Below are 22,840 nucleotides of genomic sequence, written 5' to 3'. Positions count from 1 at the left end.
TGAAAACTCCATCTGTTCAAAGGACACCTTTTTCTGCTCTTTTAGAATTCAGGCACTCACTTATTTGAGATGAGTAACTTTCCATCCTGAACACTATGAAATGGATACCTATTTGGGGTATTTTCTTTCTTTTTTTTTTTTTTTTTTGTCTTTAATAAGAGAAAATTTTCTTGCTTACCAAGAACTTCAGTTGGATTACTGTACACATCTTTCTCTCCTACTACAATTTTCTCTACCAAAACTTTCAATGCACTTTATTGCTTCCAAATTAGATGACAGCATTGCTTTATTTTAAATCTCTTAAAACCTCATGATATATTTATATACAAACCTGATGCTGTACCTCATGCTCACAAATCAGCAAATAAAATGCAGACTTTATCTTTTATTTAATTAAATTAAGGCATTTCTCAAAGAAATGACTGGTAGCTTTCCTAAGCTAAGTTCAGACCCTAACTAAAATGTTTCTTCAAAATTTTGACATGAGAAATGGAAGTCATTCCTTCGTTTAGCTCCTTCAATTTTGTTTCCATAATACTACTAGGGGAATCTGTCAAATGCAAATACAACATCTATGAATGTTTTCCATACTCAGGAAAAATCCTATTTCCTTAGAATGACATATAGCAAATATATATTGAGTAATAATTATGTGTCAGATCCTGCTGTAAGTCCTAGAGATAGTGATAGGCAAAACAAATAAAACCCCTGCCTTCACAGAGTTTATTATAGTAGGAGGACACAGATAATTAATGAATAAGCAAGAAAATTATGCAGTGTATTACAAGATAATAATAAGCTATAAAGAGGGAAAAAACAGAGAGGGAGATAGTTCCTGGGGGATGAATATTAATAAAATGATTGGAAGAGATCTCTTTGAGAGGAAAACATTTGAGCAAAGAATTGAAGATGAGGTAGTAGGTTCAGTGGATATTGGGTAGAGAGCATTTCAGTCAGAAGGAACAGCAAATGCAATGGCCCTGAGAGGGTCACAGGTTGTTTTGCTCAAGGAACAACAGTAAGGAATCTAGTGTTACTGGGTGTGAGTAAGAGAGAACAGGGGAGTTGATATTATTGAGATCAGACGAGGGGGGACTTGTAAGTCAATTACTAACTTTGACTTATTTTTAGTGAGATGGGAAGACACTTGAAGGTTCTGACTGGTGTGACGTAATTTGATTTAGATTTTAGAAGGATTAATCTGTCTCCTGTGTGGAGAGAGGCTTGTAGTGGAGCAAGAACAGGAGGACAGGGCAATAGTGAGGACAGTTATTGAAATATTTAAACAAAGATGATAATGACTTAGACTAGAGTGGTAGAGATAACTGTGGTTAGAAGTGGTAGATTAAGGATAAATTCTGAAGATAGAACCAGTAAGATTTTTTGACAGATTGACTATGGGGCATAAGAGAAAGAAAGAAAACAAAGATGACTACATACTTTTTAAAATTTTGAGCAGTTAGCAGAATATGGGACTCCCATAGCAAACAACAGGGAAGACCATGAAACCATGTTTTCTGGAATCATTGTCACATTTCTTTACTGTTTGTTAGTACATTTACCTAACTTAAAAATATTTTTCACGTATTCAGATAGACTGATGTGTTCGTTTACTACTCAAAAAAAAGCATTACCACTTTTTCAATGTTTGGGACTTAATTAGGTGGTGGTAATTGGCAATAGGAGTAGTGATTGAATGCCATCTTCTATTATTTAACAATAAAGACAATTTTAAATTTTAATCCATTTATTTCATTCTTCTTAATGTAATAATACAGTTGTTTCATATACACTGGTTAGTATGCTAATCTCAGAAGTGAATATAGTTGGGGACATTATTTATGTCGGTATAGCCACAAACCAAAGCATACTACCTGTCTCAACCACAACTGAGAGGCTAGCAAAAAATTTTTTAACAGGTTTGTGATATAATTTGTATACCATAGTGTACAATTCAGTGGTGTATATTCAGGAAGTTGGACAACAACCAACACCATCTAATTTTAGAACATTCATTCCCATCAGTAGTCACTCCCCATTCTCTATTGCAGCCGCTGGAAACTGCTAATCTTTCTGCCATGATAGATTTGCTTTTCCTGGACATTTCATATAGATGGACTCAAGTAACATTTGGCCTTTCATGACCAGCTTCTTGAAATTACCATAATGTTTTCAAGGTTCATCTGTGTTGTAGAATATATCAGTACTTCAGTTTTTTTTACTGCCAAGTAAATATTTCATCATATGGATATTACCACTTTTATTTATCCATTCATCAGTTGATGGGCATTTGGGTTGCTTCCACTTTTTGGGTATTTTGCTTAGGGCTGCTATGAATGCTTGCATCCAAGTTTTGCTGTGGAAATTTTTTCACTTCTCTTGGGTATGCACCTGGGAGTGGAATTGCTGGTTCATAGGGCACTCTGTTTAATATTTTGAGGCAATGCCAAACTTTTTCCAAAGCTGCTGTACCTTTATTTTACATTCCCACCAGCAATGCATCAAAAGGTTCCAGTTTCTTCAGATCCTTGTCAACACTTGTTATTATTTTTTTATTTTAGTTACCTAATGGATATGAAAAGGCATCTCATTGTGGTTTTGGTTTTCTTTCCCTAATGATTAGGCATTATCCGAGCATCTTTTCATGTGCTTTTTTGGTTATATGTACATCTTTTTTAGAGAAATGTCTATTCAAATCATTGTCATTTTTAAATTGGATTGACTTTTTATTGTTTAGTTCTAAGAGTTCTTTTACATTGTGGCTACAAGTCACTCATAAGACACATATTTTAAAATATTTTTTCCCATTTTGTGGGTTATCTTTACTATTTTTAAGGTGTTTTTTGAACTACAAAAGTTTTAAAATTTGATGAAGTTTAATTATTTTTTGCTGCTTTTGCTTTTAGTGACATATCTAAGAAACCGTTGCCTCATTCAAAGTTAGAAATATTTACTCTTATGTTTTATTCTATGAGTTTTTAAATTTTAGCTCTAAAATTTAGGTCTGTGATCCATCCTGACTTAATATTTGTATATGGTATGAAGTCAGGGTCGACCTTCATTCTTTTGGATGTAGCTGCCCAGTTGTCCCAACATCAGCTCACCAGCTGTTGAAAAGACTGTTCTTCCTCCATTGAATTGAACTGGCATGCTTGTCAAAATTCAATTAACTAGAGTTTTATTATATTAATCCTTCTTGGTAGTTTATGAGCCTATCAACAGAACTTTCAGTGATATTCCAACTATAAAAAAGTATTTTTAACGGTTTGATATTTAGCCTCCACAGCCAACATAGCCAACCACAGAGATTGACTATAGGAATAAAAGTGTGTATTATCTTGGTTTACAGTCAGTTTGCCTCCAATGTGAGGCAACAAAAAGTTATTCATTGTCTTCTGTATATTCTATATGGAAAACATAAGTTACCTTTTGCTCCAAATATATATATATATATATATATATATATATATATATATATATATATATACTTTTAATATTCAAGAATGTCTTTTGCATTTTTATGCTACCTCTTACCATGTTCATTGGTAGTCCTAGATAAAACAACAGTGATTCCTCACTTGAGGAAGAAATAAAATTAAGCATTATTATTTTGCCTCCTGCTATATTCAAAATATTTCATCATCACTCTGCTCCACAAAGCAGCCAACCTATGGTCATTTCTTTTAGGAACCTGCATCTTACCTGAACAAATATTCCCTTCTAAAATTTCTTCTTAGTGCTGCCTCCCCAAACCATACCCAAACTCTCTAAAACCATATCCAAACTCAGACATCATCTCAGGGTGTCCATCACACCCACATCATCTCAGTTGCCTTCCAAATGGCTCTTGTTTGCACTACTGGGTTTACTCCCTCACCTTAGAAAAAAAGGGATGCTAGAAATAATTATATGGCTTTGGTATACTGCATATTTTAAAGTTAACTCAATGGTTTTGTAATAACTGCCCCATTTTGCAAACTCACAATGTGAGAAGTCTGTCAAAAGGGAGAGAGAGAGAGAGAGAGAGAGGAAGGAAGAGAAAGAATGTCAATTTCTTTAGGTTAATTTTGCATAGAAAATATGTTATTAATATAAATATTTTCAGTGACTGTGTGCCTTCAGGATGAGTAGAAGCTTCCTCATATTGCATGCAAGGGCTGATACAATGATTGTCAACAAATTTATGTACAAGATTTTCTTCCTAGGTTAAAATAACTTTGTCTGTTGGTTAGTGATGATGATGACTCACAATTTATGAATCAGATTAAAATATCCCAGAGATTTGCCAATGCTTGTAATAAGGTCCATAATATATTCTTACCCTATGGATAAAATCTGCCTGAATCCTTAAAAATAAATAATTACAGATACACACAAACAGAAGGCCTGTGCAAGTTAGTCTATAAAACAAGTCTGGCCTAAGAGGTGAAATAAATTCTGCAAGAACCCTACCATCACTTGGTTAAGTAGCCCAGAATTATTTGCCCAGTATTGTAGGACTAGCCCAATACTTATGAAAGGAAGAAAAGAGAATTAAGAATTAAGGTGCATATTTGTAAGTCTTTAAAAAAACAACTCTAAAGAGGCAAGCTTGACTCTATATTTAGCCACATAGATAACTATTTCTGGAAGCTTTGTCAGTATTAAAAAGCCCATTTACCACGAGGTGTCACAAAAGCTCCTCTGTCACCAATAGAACTATAGGTGCATTTTATTCACAGAGGCTGGCTCCTCCTCCCACCTCTGTGGGCTTTATGAGTGGGCCCTGAAAGAGTTGGTTTGCTTGACTTCCTCCTCTTCTTTAGTATTTCTGTTTTCTATAATAATTTTTTGCCGTGATTTTGCGGATGTATGAAGTATTCTCATTTGCTTTTGCTGAAACAATAAATTTGTTTTTATCTTAACCATCCGAGATGGAAATTTCTCCCCCAAATATTACATATTCTCTTACTTCCTAAACAAAGCAGATTTAAACAGAGCAGAACATAATTTCACCATTTTTTGCAAGCAGGTTCATCACCATGAACATCAGTCTTTAAACTCTGCTATGATGCTGGACTCTCAGGGCTATTGGATCATACACTAAGGTTCCAGGAAGCTGTGCTTTTCTTTGGTTCCTGTATTTACTTCACTTTTTAAATACTTGTTTTCTATTCTTCTGTTTACCTCTCATGCCCCATCCTTTTAAACTGTCAGCAATCATTTATTCTGCAGGCAGCCCAATTTCAACAATTGCTTCTAATCTACCATGCTCTTGAAAACAAATAACAAAACTGGCTGGAACTGGGCATAAAGAAAGCATGAACATAGAGCAGAAATGTTAAAGAACTGGCATGCAGGCTATTACTCCACATTCCAGAACCCACTGCAGATGAAATAGCCACAGCACACTCCTCCACTGAGGACAGAAGTATTTTCAATATAGCCTTCCAAGGAGACACTGCTAATAATTCAGCACATGAGAAGAAACCTATTGATTCTTTTCCCCATGAGCTTTTGCTGCTTTGAGGATTTTTTAAAAAGTAACTTTCTGGTTTCCAGTTATTTTAGAGAAATGAGGTTGTCCTGCAATTAAGATCAGGATAGGTCAGTTTTGATAGTGCAGGGCAGCAGAATATGCCACCCCAAAATATGACTCTTTGGCATAAGGATTATTGTGAGTTGATTGTTTTGAGAAACTGCAGATACAAGAGAACCACTAAAAACAGACAAGTTATCCTTTTGTAAGAGAAACCTACATTTACAAAGCAAATCTACATCAGAAAGTGTGCCTGTATCAAGGAGAGAGCTATTACTAGAGATAACTTTTCCACCTGGGATACTTCACTCCACGGCAAGGTAGCCTTTGCTCACCAAACACTCCTGCTCACCTCCCCGTGAGCTGCCTGCCCTGCTTTCGAGTCCCGGACCCCTATCCCTTCCTTCACTCAGGATGGTACATAAGCCTTAATTCTCTGGCTGCCTTTGAGTCTCCTATCTTTGTAGGTATAAACATACATAATTAAAAGTGTTTAGTTTTTTCTATTAATCTTTTATTATGAGGATCTCAGCCAGGCACACAGAAGGATAGAGGGAAAAGGGCTGTTCCTCCCATACAATGGACAGAGATCCACTTAGGTGGGACTGACATATTATGGAATGATATCTCTATTATACCTTACCTGCAGTAACTTCATGAATGATTAAAAATCATTTGGTTAATTAAATTTGATTTTACCTGAGTTTAATCTGGGCAATGCTGGCATGGTCAAATTTCCCACCTATACTTTTTATCAGCCCTCAGATTAGGCAGATTGGTAAACCTGGATGATATAAAGATACTATGCCAAGCAAATGCCATCATTTAAAAAAACATCTTGGTAGAAAGGGGGAGGATGTAGAATATCAGAAACAGAAACAGTGCTGATGGGATCACTCACTCATTCGAAGGGAACAGATTAGTGTGGTGTGTGCTTTCACCTATGCCATCTTATTTGTCACTCATGAAAGTCTAGTGAGGTCTGTATTTTCACTTTAGTAATGAAAAAAACAAGTTCATAGAGAATAAGAAATTTGTTCAAGGTCACACAGCCAGTGAGTGATACTTTCACTCAGTTCTGACTGACTTCCAATTCCAAATTTGGACCTCAGGGTATTAGTATAACCACAAATCAGCATACATTTCACCATTCCCTCTTTCTCCCTCTTATCTCCTCCTCTATTTGATAATATGGAAACTATGTAGGCAGTACAGAAAAACAGGCTCATAGCATTAACAGGAGTATTATGAACTTTCTGAATAAGCATCAAAAGCCTTAAAATGTTCATACTCTTGGACCTAATAATTCCACTTCTAGGATTTTAACCTAAGAGATAATCAGAAATTTGGATAAATATTTATATGCAAAAGATTTTGTAAATCACAGCACTATTCATAACTGCGCATGATTGGAATTAATGTAAATTAATCCAAATTCCAATCACGGAATACAGTCACAAAACAGAATCCTATTCATTAAAAATGTTTTAGAATGCTACTTAACATGTGAGACATTTATAATACATTAAAAGTCATGTAAAACCATACCACACAAAAAAGACTAGACAGACAAATTCCAGTATGTGGTAAGAGTAGCTATCTCTAACCTGGTAAGATTAGTTAATTTTTGTTTTATATTTTAGCTTCTTTGCAGCTTCCAAATTTTCTACAATGAGTATTATTTTGTAATTAGATAATTTTAAAATAAAAATCAGTCTACAATCTTTCAAAAACATATTACTTAGTGTTAAAAACAAGAATAGAGGCCCCAAGCAGAGCTGCTTATGCTGAGTGGCATGTCACCAAACAAGAAAATGCAGTTTTGGCTCCCCCAGGAAGGAATCTTAAACCAGTCAATCAAGAATTGCCTGTTCAGCCCCAGTTAGGTAGTCTGCCTGATGGGTGCCTACAGCCCCCTAAAGGAAAGTACCCTTGCAATAATTACTTTGTGTTTTTGCCTAGTAAAACTTCCTTGTTCCCGCTCCATCCTGGCTACGGAAGTCTGTCATTTTGTACAGCTCCTCAGAGCTCCTTTCTATCTGCTTGACTGGATACTGCCTGTCTGAAGTCAATTTTCACTCAAATAAACTCATAAAATTGTTAATGCATCTAAATTTATCTTTTACCATTAAGAATGATGGAACAATGATGTCAATGATACATACAAAGCTTACTATAGGCAGCAAAGAATAAATGTTTAACAGAGAACTTAGAAACAGAGTTAGGCAGGAAAAACAATTTAATGTAAAACAATGTAAATAATTATTTTCACAGATCTTAATGAAGGCATTTATTTTGGCAGAGGAGAAAGCTAAGTATTTATCTGTAAGTTTCAGGGCTTAATTCTTAATGTACAAGTAAAATACAGTACATCATGAAATATATACAGCCAGAAAATGTTTTTTTAATTATTTTGCCATGAAATGAGATATAAATTGATATGAAAATATGAATTTTAAATGCTTTGCATATCTATTACTATTATTATCAGATAATTATCATATTCTACCTCTAGTAACTGCTGATTTACCATAGGGGTCTTAAATTTATATGAAAAGTAAAACTTCAAGTTTTGAAGATACTCCCATTCTCATCACACTTAAGTAGTGAGGTGTCTCTCGTTTGCCAAATGCACACAGTTGCCTAGCGTGATATCCCCGTATCAGCCTAAGAACACTGCACTCCAGAAGTACAAGGCAGCTTAAATTCACAGTGATTATAATCATTTTCTTAGTTTATATAGAAAAGGAGTGTTAGGAAACATCAAATCCTCCTGTGCTTTTAAAAGACCCTAAAAAGAGATTCAAAACATGAGCAAAACCCAGCTTTTGTGGCTATTGTGTGACTTCATGTCCTCTAAATTCTTACAAATTCTAAAGCTGTTCAGACAAGATGTTGGTTATGTGAAGTAGGATGATGTCTCACTTGACTCACTAGCCATCATTGATAAAGTGAGATGGAAGAGTAGGCACAGTCTAATTCAGCTTCTCTATGTAGCCTAATGGGCCCAGAATCTGGCATCTCTATTTCACATGGGAAATATATGAGATCATTAGGGGCCAGGAAGGCTTGGGCTTTCACTCCACTTCACCAGTAATTTAAGAATGTGATCTTGGGCAAGTCACTTAACCTCTACATCTGTCAAAAAGCGAATCAGTAAAATGTGACTCAATGAAATAATGAATTTGAAAACACTTAGTAAAATTAAAAGTATCAAGGAAATAATTCTTCTATCTCAAAAGGTTATGATCATCATTAAAATGTAGCACATAGAAAAAGAGAACATACTAACAAGACTTAACTGAGAGCCACAGAAAGATTTGCAGAAGTGTATCACGTTATGGAGGACCATAGGTCTGATAAAGACAAAAACTTGGCACCAATCTATACCAGAGGAAACTCAGATTTTCACAGGAGACACAGAGCTCCCAGAAGAATTCTGAGTGGTATGGAGATTATCCAACAATATGTCCTAACTTCAAAAGGAGAGAATTGTATCTTGACAAGCCAAGGGGTTCAATAAAGTGACAAGCGATGCAGTAATAGAGGCATCAACTCTAGACCAATTAAAATTTGTATAAAGCTGTAAAAGAGGGTCAGAAAGAAGAAGTTCTTGCAGGAGGCAGAATCCTTGAAAGTCAACATTGATGAATGTGTGCAGCGGAATGACCAACCTCTTTGGTAGCCAGCTTCATGGCCTGGGGCTTCCCTTTTTAAAAGACTTGGACTGCTCTTGAGTTTAAGAGGCTGAGTCACAGACAATGCTAAGCCATTAACATAGCTTCTTATTGAATAGTACAATTTTATTTTTGAAGGGGAAGTTGGGGGTGTGACACATGTGGTAGCTAGCAGTATACTACTGACTTCATCACCACTACAGCCAGAAAGGCCAGCTGATGTGTCAGATATGTTAAAAAGTGAAAGTATGCCACAGCATATGGTAGCATTTCCCCCAAGCATTTCAAAATAGAAATTATAAGGCCAATTTACATAATGATGCCTCTTATGCAACAGTAGGGATAAGCCAGGCCCTAGTAACTCAATTTTCAACAGGGTCCCATAAGTGTAGCCATTCTCTATGGAAATATCTGGAGAAATATAAATATGAAGACTATGAGAACATCAAAGGCCTCACTGGAAAAGTCCCCACACAGAAAAATGTGTGGGTCTGAATTCTTCCATTTTGGAAGGGTAAAGGCTTGAGCTGATGATGCTGGGATGAGACACTGAAGTCTTTAGAGAAGTGAGAAGGCATAATAAAGATGACACACAGATTGCTAAAGAGCCTTTCCCTTAGAACTAATGTTAACTTTCTTTTGAAAGTACAGAAAGACATTTTTCATTTTTTAGTAATAAAAGATAGACCACAACAATTTGTCTCTGTCTCTAATCTTTTCTAAGAGGAAAGACCATTTATTTCTAATCTGGCTTTTCCTCAATTTTTTTCCACCTAAGGAACCATAATGCTTATTTAAAATTTTTTAAAAGATGTTTTATATTCTTCAGAATATTGCCTAATGCATAAATAGTACTGAACCATTTTCCCATGTTCACTGTAAGTACAGTTAAGTGCTCCTTAGAATGCTTAGCCTTTCCTGCCTACCCACTCTTCTCCCAATCTAAATCTACGGTTTAGCCGTTTTGTCACAATGGCTAAAGTCATGTTCTTTCTTCAAAATACATTAAATCCACCTCTTAAGGCAGCATCCACCTTTTACCTAGGATTACACTTGTCTCTTGTCATGTCTTCCCTATATAGATCAGGTTCTTTGAGAAAGAATACGAATGGTAAGAGGGTGGACTTTGTAGTCAGAACATTCTGCTCTCAAATTCTTGTTCTGCTTCTCACTGGCAGTAAGGGCTGAATGACCTAGAACAAGTGACTTAGCTTCTTGAGTCTAATCTGAAAAATGGGAACCACCACTTCACAGGTTTGTGGTAAGGTTTCAGCTAGACTGTGTACCTGCACATTGTTCTTTTTCTCTTTCTATATACCTGAGCGCATTACAGGTGCTAGATAAATGTCTGTTTAAAGACTAGAAAAGAATAAGGTAATAAAAATGGAGTTCCCGGCAATCTCTTTGAGAAAGGATTTCCTTAATTCTCCCCAGTTTAATTTAGAAGCATATGCCTTTACCATCATTAATGCATTATACTGAGGACAAATTAATACATATCCTAAATATCCTAACCCAGTCTACTGACTAAAAAAATACGGATCTGATTTTATTTCATTACTATTACATATACTGTTACACTGACAGTGTCCCAGGTGCTTTAGAGGATAAATCAAAATCTGTTAAAGAGGCAAGAATATAAAAACTAGAAACACATGGATTGGTTTACATATAGCACATACAGTCTATTATAAAACTAGCATCAGTACTGACCCTTAGATACAAACTGTTTTCTGAGTGTTTGTCACAAGTTGTTTGTAGTACTTCATTTTTTCATAAAGGTACTCCATGAATTATAATGGATAACTCACTTAGTAACTTGTGCTGAGTTATGGCCTCTGTATTATAAGAGCCACTTTGGAATAAATGAGCTCAGGTACCCCTGAACTGTGGACAGCTCTCACTCCACAAGGCACAAGCACACACAAACACATATACCCCCATGAGCTACCATGGTTTCCTGGGCTTATTATCATGCCTTTCTTACCCACCAGCACACTAGCTAGGCCAGCATTGGTACACCTCAAGCTGGCCAGATCATATTTCTCCTTAAGAATATACAAGTGGTTTTCAAGAATTCCAGTTAGTAAATTTCCTTATAGACAAACTTTGGGATCCCTGATATGCTCATTTTCTGCCTTACATTGAAAGAAATATAAGAAATATGTTCAATAAAGAGAGAGAGAAATGAAACAGATTTGAGGGTGGAAGAAAGATCTAATAGCTCAGGTGGTCCCTGAGACTGAGAGGGAGAAAAAGCATTCTTGATTCTGGCAACACTTCAATTCCCATTACATCCCCTTGATGCCCAGCAAAAATAATAAAGGAGCAAAAATAAGTATGTCCTAAAAAGCTCCCAAACTAGTATCAGTACTCTTAGAAGCAAACCCTTTTTTGAATATTTTTAAAACATATTTTTATTTTTTTCAAAAAAATTACAACAGGCACTAAGAGATTTAAATGGGTACAAGAAACCTGTTAAAATTAAAACAGCATAAAATACCAGAAGCTCAATGCACATTTTATGTATTCTAATCCTAGTATTTCTCTAGCTAATTGTATAAGAAGGAACCTGTCATGTTGTATGCATTAGCTCAGTCATTGTGTAGATAAAAAGGTAAAACCATCCTGAAACAGGAAACCAATATTCTTCCTGTTTAATCAACAAATCTAGAAATTTATTCTTCTCAACTGTTTACTCTTGCTTTTGTCCATCACCACATGTTGCTCTACATATTCAGCATTGTTTTATGACAAAGAGAAAATTTTCATGAGCCACTTTTGTATCCCCACCCCCTTAAAGAAAGAGGGAGGAAAAACTGTTTCATACAGAAGGTGTATGAATTAGAACTGCCACCTAAGTGTGGGCTAATGTAACCAAGAGGGATTTCACCTACATCCATTCAGTCAGTTTATGGGGGTTTAAAGAAATTCCAAAGAGTCATCAGAAGAGGAAAAACAAAGGTAATGCTTTTTGCCACACAGGTAGAATCTTTGAAAATATGTGTAATATGTAAAACATTTTGACACCCCCATAATATTTTTCCAGAATTAACAGTATAAATTACTTCTCTTGTTTGAGAGCTTCCTATCAGCCTCTCTAGTCACTACTTACAGTAACCTCAACTCCTGCCACAATGTACAAGGTGCAGCTCTTGTCCTGCATTGCACTAACTCTCGCACTTGTCGCAAACAGTGCACCTACTTCAAGCTCTACAAAGGAAACTGAGCAACAACTGGAGCAGTTACTGCTAGATTTACGGTTGCTTTTGAATGGAGTTAATGTAAGTATGTTTTTCTTTCTTACTAAATTATTACATTTAATTTTTCTAACTGAAGTTCATTTTTTAATAATAATGTCATGCTTTCTCAGAATTATGAGAACCCCAAACTCTCCAGGATGCTCACGTTTACATTTTATGTGCCCAAGAAGGTAAGTACAACTTTCTATGTTCAGTTTATGTTAATGATATATAAAGTAGTATGAAAATTTGCACACTGATTGTGGAGTAATAGCATGTCAACTGAGTCAGAGAATTTGTAACTTCAGTATCTTTGCAAAAAACTTAAGTTTTGATAAGGGGCTTTTATAAAATGTCTGTATATTTTTTTAATATGTACTTGATTGTGTTTTGGGGGAGAGGAAATGGGAAGAAAATATTAATAATATTCTCACTTTACTGCCAGGACAATTCTAAAAGATTATGTTACTTTATTGTTTTATTTAAAAATGTAAATCACCAGATACATTTGATTACATCATTTTATTATGCAAATTATAAACACTTATTTCAGAAGAATCCTCTTAAAAAATTCTTTATTGTTTCAGGAAAGATTCCTAAGGGCCTCTGAGAGGCATTATAGCAGTAATCAATAGCACAGGCCTTAGGGACAGATTGTCTGAGTTGAAATGCCAGCTCTGCCATGTCCTAGCTTTTGTGACCTTGGGCAAGTTACCTACTCCCTTTGTGACTCAGTTAACTATTTTTGTGAGTGATAATTGTACATACTTCATAGAGTTTTGTGAGGATTAATGAATAGATGTTAATTACTCAGAACAGTGTCTAGCATATGGTAAACACTATATAAGCATTAACTAATACTAGTAGTAGTAGTAGTAAAGACAAAATTATCGCTGGGGAGTACAAAGTAAAATTTTGGACTTACACATCTTTATGCCAATAGACTTAGAGACTTGATACTTATGATATTTTATAAGATTAATTCCTTTGGTCACTTTGGGATTCAGGTAGTTAAATAAGCATAGATCATCTAAGCTCCTAGAGTTTGCAAGTAGTACAGTTTCCTAGTGGTTGTGCCTTTCACTAGAGAGTGGGTAAAACTGGTGCCAGAAAGAGTCTGTCCAAGGGTGAATCCAAGCTCAGAAAAAAAAGGGGATTTAAAGATACAATTGCATTGATCCATCTTTTATTGATTAAAGGAAATTATCCTTCAAACTACCCTTTTGAAAGATGAAAAGGAAATAACTTAGAGATGCTCCTGCAGCTTAATCAGCACCACATAACTCTTACCTACAGTAACAGAAAGGCACGAGACTGTTGTCTGAGGGAAAGAGCTCCAAGTTGCCCATGCCAAAAACTTAAGCCCTGAACTTGTAAGTTTGTTGAAAGGGCAGTAGATGGAACTGTCATAAAATATATGTGATATAGTCCAACCTCTCCCTCTAAAGATTGCTAGAAAGTTAATTAAGAGGGTGGTGTTATATTTCTTTGAAACATTATAGTTTCTAAATGACAACTCAAAATCTATTTAAAACCAAAAGTAATGTGGTTTCATTCACTTGCTCAATTTACTATCATTCCATGTCTGCAAAAGATTTTAGAAAGCTATAAAAACATTTAATTCAAAAGATGCTATGCTAATGCTATAAAGAAAAATAATTAAAATTTAAATCCTGGCTCCACCTAGTCATGTGGCCTTGGGGAAGATACTTAAATTCTGTGATTTAGTTTCACTATTTGTAAAATGGAGATAACAACACTGCATTGCCTATCTCAAAAGGTGGCTGTGAGACTTAAATGGGCTTATTTAGGAGAAAACACTTTGAAATTATAATGTACCATGGAAGTATGAAGTATTAACATTATATATGTAAAGGTGTGCAGAGGTCGAGATCAGGAGGTCCATCCAAAAATCCCTTAAATATTGAACCTTTATTTGTTTGGTACAAATTTTTTAAAAATGCATCTTAATGTACTTATTATAGAAAAGTAAAAATTAAGACATAGTTATATGTAACTTGCTATATTGAGTCATTATTGTATAGTTACAATTGCCTAACCTATAAAATGTTGGGATTGTGACAGACATAATCCTAGAGAGCTCCTTCAGTCTGTAACATTCTATGATTCTAAACTCTTGGATTAGTAAATGTTAAAGTCATAAACTCTGATCCTATACATCCACATTGTGACCACTCTGGTTCTAATAATTTCTACCCAGACTAGAAAAGAATTAGCCTGTATCTGTGATTTGAATTTGGGTGCAGAAATGTTGACTTTTTGCAAAGCCAAAGTAAGCTGAAACTAATGACTCATTATTTGTTAACCAACAGTTAATACTAATCACATGTAGTTGAACTCTAGTTTTTCTGGTCTTATAATGTAAACTATACTGGTCCATCTTTACAGTAATGCAGAGAACAGGGAGAATGGTAAAACTATATATTGCCACTCAATAAATAAATTTGAGATTAATTTCTAATTCTGACCCTTAGTCAAAGCAAACTAACCTGATAATTATTTTTATAATTATTCAAGGCCACAGAATTGAAACATCTTCAGTGTCTAGTAGAAGAACTCAAACCTGTGGAGGGAGTGTTACATTTAGCTCAAAGCAAAAACTTTCACTTGAGAGATATCAAAGAATTAATGAGCAATATCAACGTAACTGTTCTGGAACTAAAGGTAAGACATTATTTTTTCCCCTGGAAATAAAATAAGAGGAAGGACACCTGAAAGTGGTATAATATTTTTTGTATTTTTGAAGTATTCATACATCTTAAGTCTGATGTACACATAAAGCATTTTTATGTTAGATGATACACTGTGGAGCTGGGAAGTATAAGCTACAGGGCTTCCACCTACCATCCACTCAACCCTTGTCCTCCTTCACCTTTTGCATTAATACAAAACTGGGAGTGGGAGAAGACACTGAATTAAATGTCACAGAAAGGAGACAGGTTTCATTATATGTATTTTTAATTCCTTCAGATCATTTTCCAGAATAGCCAATACTGACTACTTGAAGGGCTTTTAAAATGGAGTTTCCTTGTCATTTGGTGGAAGGACTAAGAGATTTATGTAAAAAAATGACAACCATTAAAATGGCCAATGGACTAGATAATTAACTTCTTATTTAGAGGTGATACTCACTTTCAGGACCTTAAGTATTTTTAAATGCACAGGATGCATGAAATATACAGGGACTCAGGTGATATGAAAGTTCATGGCTCTTTTTTCATCTCATCTGCCAAAGTACAAAATTCATGAATTAATAGGTATCCTAAACAAACAGCATAATTTAAATTACAGTAGAACTAAGTTTCTAAAAGTATGTAACTCTAGTTGTTTTCAGATCAGAGTCACTTATTTCTTTCTATTTAATTAAAATAAAAATACACTGAGATCACACAGAACCCAAGAATGGACTAACAGTTACCAAAGGGAAAGGGAGTGGGGAGGGTGGGTGGGAAGGGAGAGATTAGGGGGAAAATGGGGCATTACGATTAGCACACATAATGTGGGAGGGGGGGACATGGGAAAGGCAGTATATACAGAGAAGACAAGTAGTGATTCTATAGCATCTTACTATGCTGATGGACAGTGACTGTAATGGGGCATGTGGGGGGACTTGATAATGGGGAGTCTAGTAACCATAATGTTGTTCAAGTAACTGTACATTAATGATATCAAAATTAAAAAATTTAAAAAAATACACTGAGATCAATGTCATCTAGACGTAGTTAGACTCAGTTTCTCATCTGTGTCAAGAGATTTGTTCTAAAATTTTGGAACCAACATCAGAAAACTCACTCTAAAACTTTTGACCGACGATGGAAAACTCACTAGGGTATGCAACATTGCAAGTTTATTTTCATTTGGTTTATGTTTCCAGGATAGGAATTACTTCAAATTTGAAAAACACATCTTATCTCACTAAATATCAGAATATTTTCTCCTTAGCTTGTCAGCTAGAGGCAGAATTGAAAGAGCGCCTATCAGCAAAGGAGGCTGATTTCTAGAAAGTCTGTCCATAGGACAAAATTTCTAAAGTTTAGACTTTTAAAAGTTGGGAATTTCACCTGTATTTTATTGAGGTGGGGTGGGGGTGGGTATGAGTATTTATGAAAATACTCTTCATATAAATTTCCCCCAAACAAAAGCTTGGGCTACTTACTTACTTACTTACTCTGGGCTTACTCTGGGCTAGTTCTGTCTTGTTAATTGGGGAAAAAATGAGATTAACTCACATAGAGTAATAGGAGACTTAAAGTCTAAAAAAGAAGAGAGTATATGTGCATATCACTGCATACATGTATCCTATATAAGATATACACATATCTAGAGGAAAAGAACTTTAACAACTTTATTTTGCATGTAGCATTTAATGAAATATTTGTTTAGAACTGTTTTTAAATGTTTAGATTTAAAACGTTTACTTGTACACAATTCAGGAAAAAAAATCTTGTGTTCACGGAGATTGATAAATGAGGAAAATATCAGGTTTTATGTTACTATCACTTGGGTATCATAACATAATTTTGGCACATAATTACAATTATTTCAAGAAAATGTGAATGATTAATATGTTTAACATACTTGAAAATAAAGAACAAAAGCCTGTAAGACTTCAATTGAGAATATATATGAGGTAAACTAACCTGAACTAAAAAAAATTTTAATTTTTCTTTTATAGGGCTCTGAAACAAGTTTCACATGTGAATATGATGATGAGACAGAAAACATTGTAGAATTTCTAAACAAATGGATTACTTTTTGTCAAAGCATCTTCTCAACACTGACTTGATAATTAAGGGTCTACCACTGAAATGTATCAAGCTTTCTATTTATTTAAAATATTTAAAACATATATTTATTTTTTGGTTTAAGGTTTTCTACCTTTTGAAACTATTATTCTTAGTCTTCAGATGATAAATATGGATCTTTTAAGATTCTTTTTGTAAGCCCTAGGGGCTCTAAAAAATGCACTTAAATTATTTAACCCAAAGTATTTATTTTTATATTGAATTGTTAAATATAATGCCTATGTAGAGCAGTTAATAAAATTATTTAATAAAGTTGATGAATTAAAGCAACACCAGATATTTGTTATCCTGGGAACAGTACAGAGTAAGCATTAAAATATTTCTGAATTACTCATGTGCACTCAAATAAATGGTTAAGATGCTCATGAAAGTCATTCTTCCCCTGGAAAGGTATGTGGGATATGGGAAATGGGCTTCTCAAAGCTCTTGTTTTCTCCTTTCATGAGCTGATCAGATCCTTAGTCCTGAGAAAAACTCATCAAATTATACTCTTTTCTTCCTCTAGGATATGCCTTAAATTTAATCAAGATGCCCAACACAAACATCCTTGAAACTCTTCACAGAGTTGGTGTGTCTTTCTATCCATTTTCCAATACCTTACACCTTGTTTTCTCTCAAGAGGCTCACCTGGTATGACCTAGATCAAAGGCCTCCCTGCCCTTTGGCTTTCCACTGGGTCCTGCCACTGGGGAGCCATGTGAGGATGTCTGAGGGACAGAAGGGATTCCCCTGACTCTCCCTGTGGAGTAGCCTCCAGATGGATGACTATGCCTCTCAACCAAAGAACCCAGCTTCTCTCAAGGTGACTCTCTTGAGACTTTTTCCTTCTGCATTCTGCCAGTGTTTCCTTCCATTCTTCCCTTCAAGCCTAGGGATATAACACTTCTACTGTTCCAGAGTATTGAATAATCCCTTGCAGTTTCTCTGTACCCTGACCACAGCTTTGTAAATCATCTCTTTATTAGATCCTTCTTGAATTATACTGAGCATGCCATTTATTTCCTGACTCAGACACAGTGATTGTACCACAAACAGCCCTAAGAAAGACCCTCAAAACAGTATTCTTGAGCAGAGTTGTTCATATATTCAAGGAACACAAGTATAATGGGACATGGGAAATCTATGAGATGTAGCAGCATCTTGATTACTCAAATTATTATCAGTGGTAGCACAGGAAGAAGTGCAGATGGAGGGCAAGGTGTTGTGAGATCAAATGGCCACTGACATCTAATTGCTACAGCAAAAACACGTACAAAAATTGATTATTGCCTAGATTTTTCGATAGGCCCAGACACAGAACAAAGGGGAAAAAGCTAAAGTTATGAATATATAATTAAAAACATGCATGGGCAACCAGAAGCCCTTGTTGGCAGTTTTGATGGAGTCCTTCATCTCTTATAGCCACAGAGTATATATGGCAGAGGACAAACCTGAGTCTGACCTAAGGGCTGCAAAGATGTAGTGCTAATTAAAAGCATAAGCCTTCCAGATCTTTTATACTAGGATGGGGAAGATGTGGGATGTAGATATTTTCCAGACATAGAGGCTAGGAACTTTAAACATCTGCTTGTCTGTCCTATTGATGGAAGCAATTTCTTTCCTTTAACAACATCCCTTCTGAGGAAAAAAACCACTCTTCTACTTAAAAACCTTCCAGTTACTCATATATTGAGGGCAATTGTCCTCAGAATTCACGTCTACCACTTTTCATTGCGTCCAGGCCTAAAATGGGAGTTAAGATCTCAACATTGCTGGGCCAGTGCAATATAAGGTGTTTAGGACAATGAAGTGAAAAATTAAGTCATGTTCGGGCTGATTTAATTGAGATTAATGCAACTCCCTAGGATTCAGAATTACTATAATGAGAACTTGCAAATGGCATTAATAGCTGGTTGAGTAAATGCTTGGACTCCCCCAGTGGCCTCTTTTAACAATGTTGAAATGCCAGAGCTTCCCCATAGAAGAAAGAGTCCAAAGGATCAGAGAAATTGAAATGTTGGATTGGATTTATTATGTGCAATCTTCTCATCTTGGCCAGAAAGACATTAAGAAATGCATTGGTAAGTGGGAGACAAGCATGCATCACTGTTCTGTGGTGGTTCTCTTTATTAGGCCAGAAATGACAGGTGTGCTTCAATAGAACTGGTTTCCCTGATCTCACTGGAAATCCTGTAGTGACAAAGGCCAGGTGGCTGCACCTGGTCCTCTGAGACAAGGTAGAAGTAATCACCACAGTAAACCACAGGGCACAGTGCTAATCAAACTGTTTTAATTCACAGAGATCTGTAACAGTGGCTAATTGCAAGATCCTTAAAAATTAGTAGATTCTAAATTTGCTAGGCAGACACGAATGAAAGTCACTATAATTGGGATTCATGACTTGTTTCCAGTTCTCAGACTTGAGCCACTCTCATAGGCTCAGTATCCATGCCTCAAGGGGAAGAGGCTGGATCCTTTAGGGAAGGACCCTATAATGTGTTCACAGATGTACACTGTAAAATTTTCCCCAGGCCATTTTGGAAAAGATATTTATCAGGGAGACTATTCACTGAGGAATGGGAAATATCTACATATTCTGGAGGTTATTAGGTAATGGCTTAGAATGGACCCTGTAATTCTGAAACTCCGCCATGAGCCACCAGAGTGGAAGCTTATGAAGGTCAAGTGAGAGATATATAGCTTATTAGCCTGAGTCCATATCAAGAGGGTCCAAAGGGACCACAGATTCTCCAGTGGCATACCACTGTAGTGGCCAAGGGCACTGTTCAGGACTCCCTTTAAGAGACCATATTCTGCAGGGAGCGTAGTTGACAGTCCCTAAGTTGTTGCCATTTGAAGTTACATGATACAAGCAAAAGAATTCCTGTAGTTCCAGGACCCACCAGTTCTGCTGCTTTGTTATGTCTGGAGAGTAATTGATCATCTTAGTATTTCACAGAATACCATGCTCTTCCATTACACTGGTGATGTTATACTAACTGGATTTGGTGAGAACAAGCAGGAACAGTGCCTGAATAAGGCATATGTGGGGTAGAAGAAGGGAGATAAGTTCTGCAAAAGTGAAGGGATGTGTTACAAAAATGAAGTTTCTAATGGTCTGGTAGTTTCATGCATGTTAGGAGATTCCTTTAAAGTGGAGGACAAGATGCTGTGCCTTGAACAGCATACTACAAAGAAGTACACAGCTTGGACAGCCTCTGGAATTTGGAAGTACACTACATATGCTACTCTGTCCACATTTGGGGGAATAACCCATAAGGGTGTCAGTTTTCAGTGAGGCCCACAGCAACAGAAAGCAGGCCCCGGCCTGAGTACAAACTCCTCAGCCACATGGACTTTATGGCCTAGTGGACTCAGGGGGATCCAAAAGTATTTATGATCGTGATGCTATTAAAAGTCTCTACAACATCCCTAGAAGAGAATTACCACACAATGCTATTGTTTTTAGCAAACACCATGCCCCACTCTGCAGACAGTTCTCCATTTACAAGCAGCTCCTGCCTACTGAAAGATAGCCAAATGCCTGACCACAGGACCTCACATTATTATGTAACCTGACCTGTCCATCACAAGCTAGTTATTAACTGATGTACTGAAATGTAATACTGGGTGACCAGAGAACCATTTCATCATAAAATGGAAATAAGTAGATCTGAATAGGTCCAGGAGGGATAATTAAACTGCATAAGCAGACCACTTAAGATTCTCATGGTATCTAGTTTAACCCCTCTCCCTCAGCTCATTCCTTTGGATAGTTAGGGAGCTTCCTATTTATTACAAATTAAAAAGAGAGGAATAAGTAAGAGCCTGGTTTAAGAATGGATCTGTACTAGATGCTGGTATTAGCTAGAATGGATGCTCCCAGAAGTGTAACTCTATTGAAAGTTGTGCATTTGTTTGTCCACTTCATGCTAAAGGAGAAATAGACGTATAAATCTAGAATAGACTGACTTATGGGAAGTAATGAGTCTGCCAGATGATAAGGGATTTAAAAAAGAAAATGGAAATTTGATAACAAAAAGGTACAGGGAGGAGTATGTAAATGGACCTCTTCAATGGGCAGTGAATGTGAAGATATTAATGTCCCTTTGTAAGGTAGACTAATTATTCAGGTGGAAAGATGAACCCTCCTATGGATGCTAGCCAGTCTCCTTCCCCAGTCAATCCAGTGCTCACTCAATAGGCCCCTGAACAAAGCAGCTATGGCTGCAAGGGTGGAGACTAAATGAGCCCTACAACAAGGTCTTTCACTCACAAATCCTGTCTGGCTACTGCCACTGTTGAGTGCCCACCCTCCCAAAAGCATAAGCCAATGCTGAGCTTTAATAAGGCACTATTCCCCAGAGGAACCAGCTGGCTGTTAGTATTTGATTATATTGGATCTCTCCCACTATGGAGTGAACAGTGTTTTTTCCTCGAAAGGACAGATCCTGTTCTAAATACAGATTTGCTTTGTTTGCCTTAAGTGCTCTGCAGCACCACCATTGGTAGATTTATAGAATGCCTTACCCATCACGTTGCCTCTAGCCAAAGGATACAACATATGGCAAAATAAGTGTGGCAATGGGACTGTGCCCATGGATTTCACTGATTTTACTATGTGCTCCATAATTCAGAAGCAGCTGGCTTGATAAAACAGTGCAATGGCCTATTGAAGTTTCCATTATGACACTTACTTGGAAACAATATTGTGAGAGTAAGATAGAGTACCACAAGACACATTATTTGTGTTAAAATGGAAGCCAGTATACAGCATGGTCTCCCCCACAGTCAGAGTGCACAGATCTGTGCATCAAGAAGTAGAATGAAAGTGGTCCATCTCATTATTATACTGAATGACTCATCTGAAAACTTTTTTTACCTCCCATAGATCAAATCTTAGCTTGGTCAATTTTAAGGCCTTGGTGGTCAATGAGACATGTTTGTACCAGGAAACCTGACTTCTATCAGAAAACTGATTAAATGGAAGCTGAAACTACTTTTGGTCATTTAGGGGTTTTTCATAAAGCTGAACTAACAGGTACATAAAGGATTACTGTACTGGCCAGAGTGATTAATTTTGATGACAAAGGGAAATCGAGTCCTACTTCAGAGCAGAGGCAGCATCTATACAACAGGTAGCACTATATTTGGAACACAAGAAATTCAGTGGGGTATATCTTAGATTTCTCTTTCCAGTAGTGCTGGTCAATGGAAAGCTATACCAATTCCCCAAATGCAAAAGCATCAAAGACTCAGATTCCACAGAATTGAGATTTGGAGTTGACTACCAGATAAAGCATTCCACCCAGCCAACATAATGGCAGAGGGCAAAAGGGAACATGCAGGGAGTCTTGGAAGAAGGCAGCTATGATTACCAACTTTCATGACTAGCTACTGGGCAGAGACTCAAGTAGTTATATTTATTTTCCTTATTTTTCTCTTGTTTGTCCCACACTATGTGAAATGGGACTTAGTCTCCCTCTATGTGAAACATACTTGTGGTGCTTAACATTTTACTTTTCAGGGAAAATACTGCTGAAATGACATTACCCCAAATACCAAAACTGAATTCTATCATTTCTCCTTTATTTCATT

General features: G+C 36.2%; 2 protein-coding genes across 4 annotated transcripts in view; one reads left to right on the top strand and one right to left on the bottom strand.

Annotated features, from left to right (window-relative positions):
* ADAD1 (adenosine deaminase domain containing 1) overlaps positions 1-22,840 on the bottom strand; it is a 118,416-nt gene that overhangs the window by 29,416 nt on the left and 66,160 nt on the right. The window lies entirely within an intron of this gene.
* IL2 (interleukin 2) lies at positions 7,167-22,769 on the top strand. Its single transcript, XM_036922981.2, has 4 exons — positions 7,167-12,479; positions 12,569-12,628; positions 14,976-15,122; positions 17,134-22,769. Exons 1-4 carry the CDS (start codon positions 12,333-12,335, stop codon positions 17,242-17,244), a joined length of 465 nt encoding a protein of 154 aa, XP_036778876.1. The 5' UTR covers positions 7,167-12,332; the 3' UTR covers positions 17,245-22,769.

Source organism: Manis pentadactyla, chromosome 5, assembly GCF_030020395.1.
Source record: "Manis pentadactyla isolate mManPen7 chromosome 5, mManPen7.hap1, whole genome shotgun sequence".
Taxonomy (NCBI): Eukaryota; Metazoa; Chordata; class Mammalia; order Pholidota; family Manidae; genus Manis; species Manis pentadactyla.
Note: the sequence above shows the minus strand (reverse complement) of the source record. Positions and strands in the feature narration are given on the sequence as shown.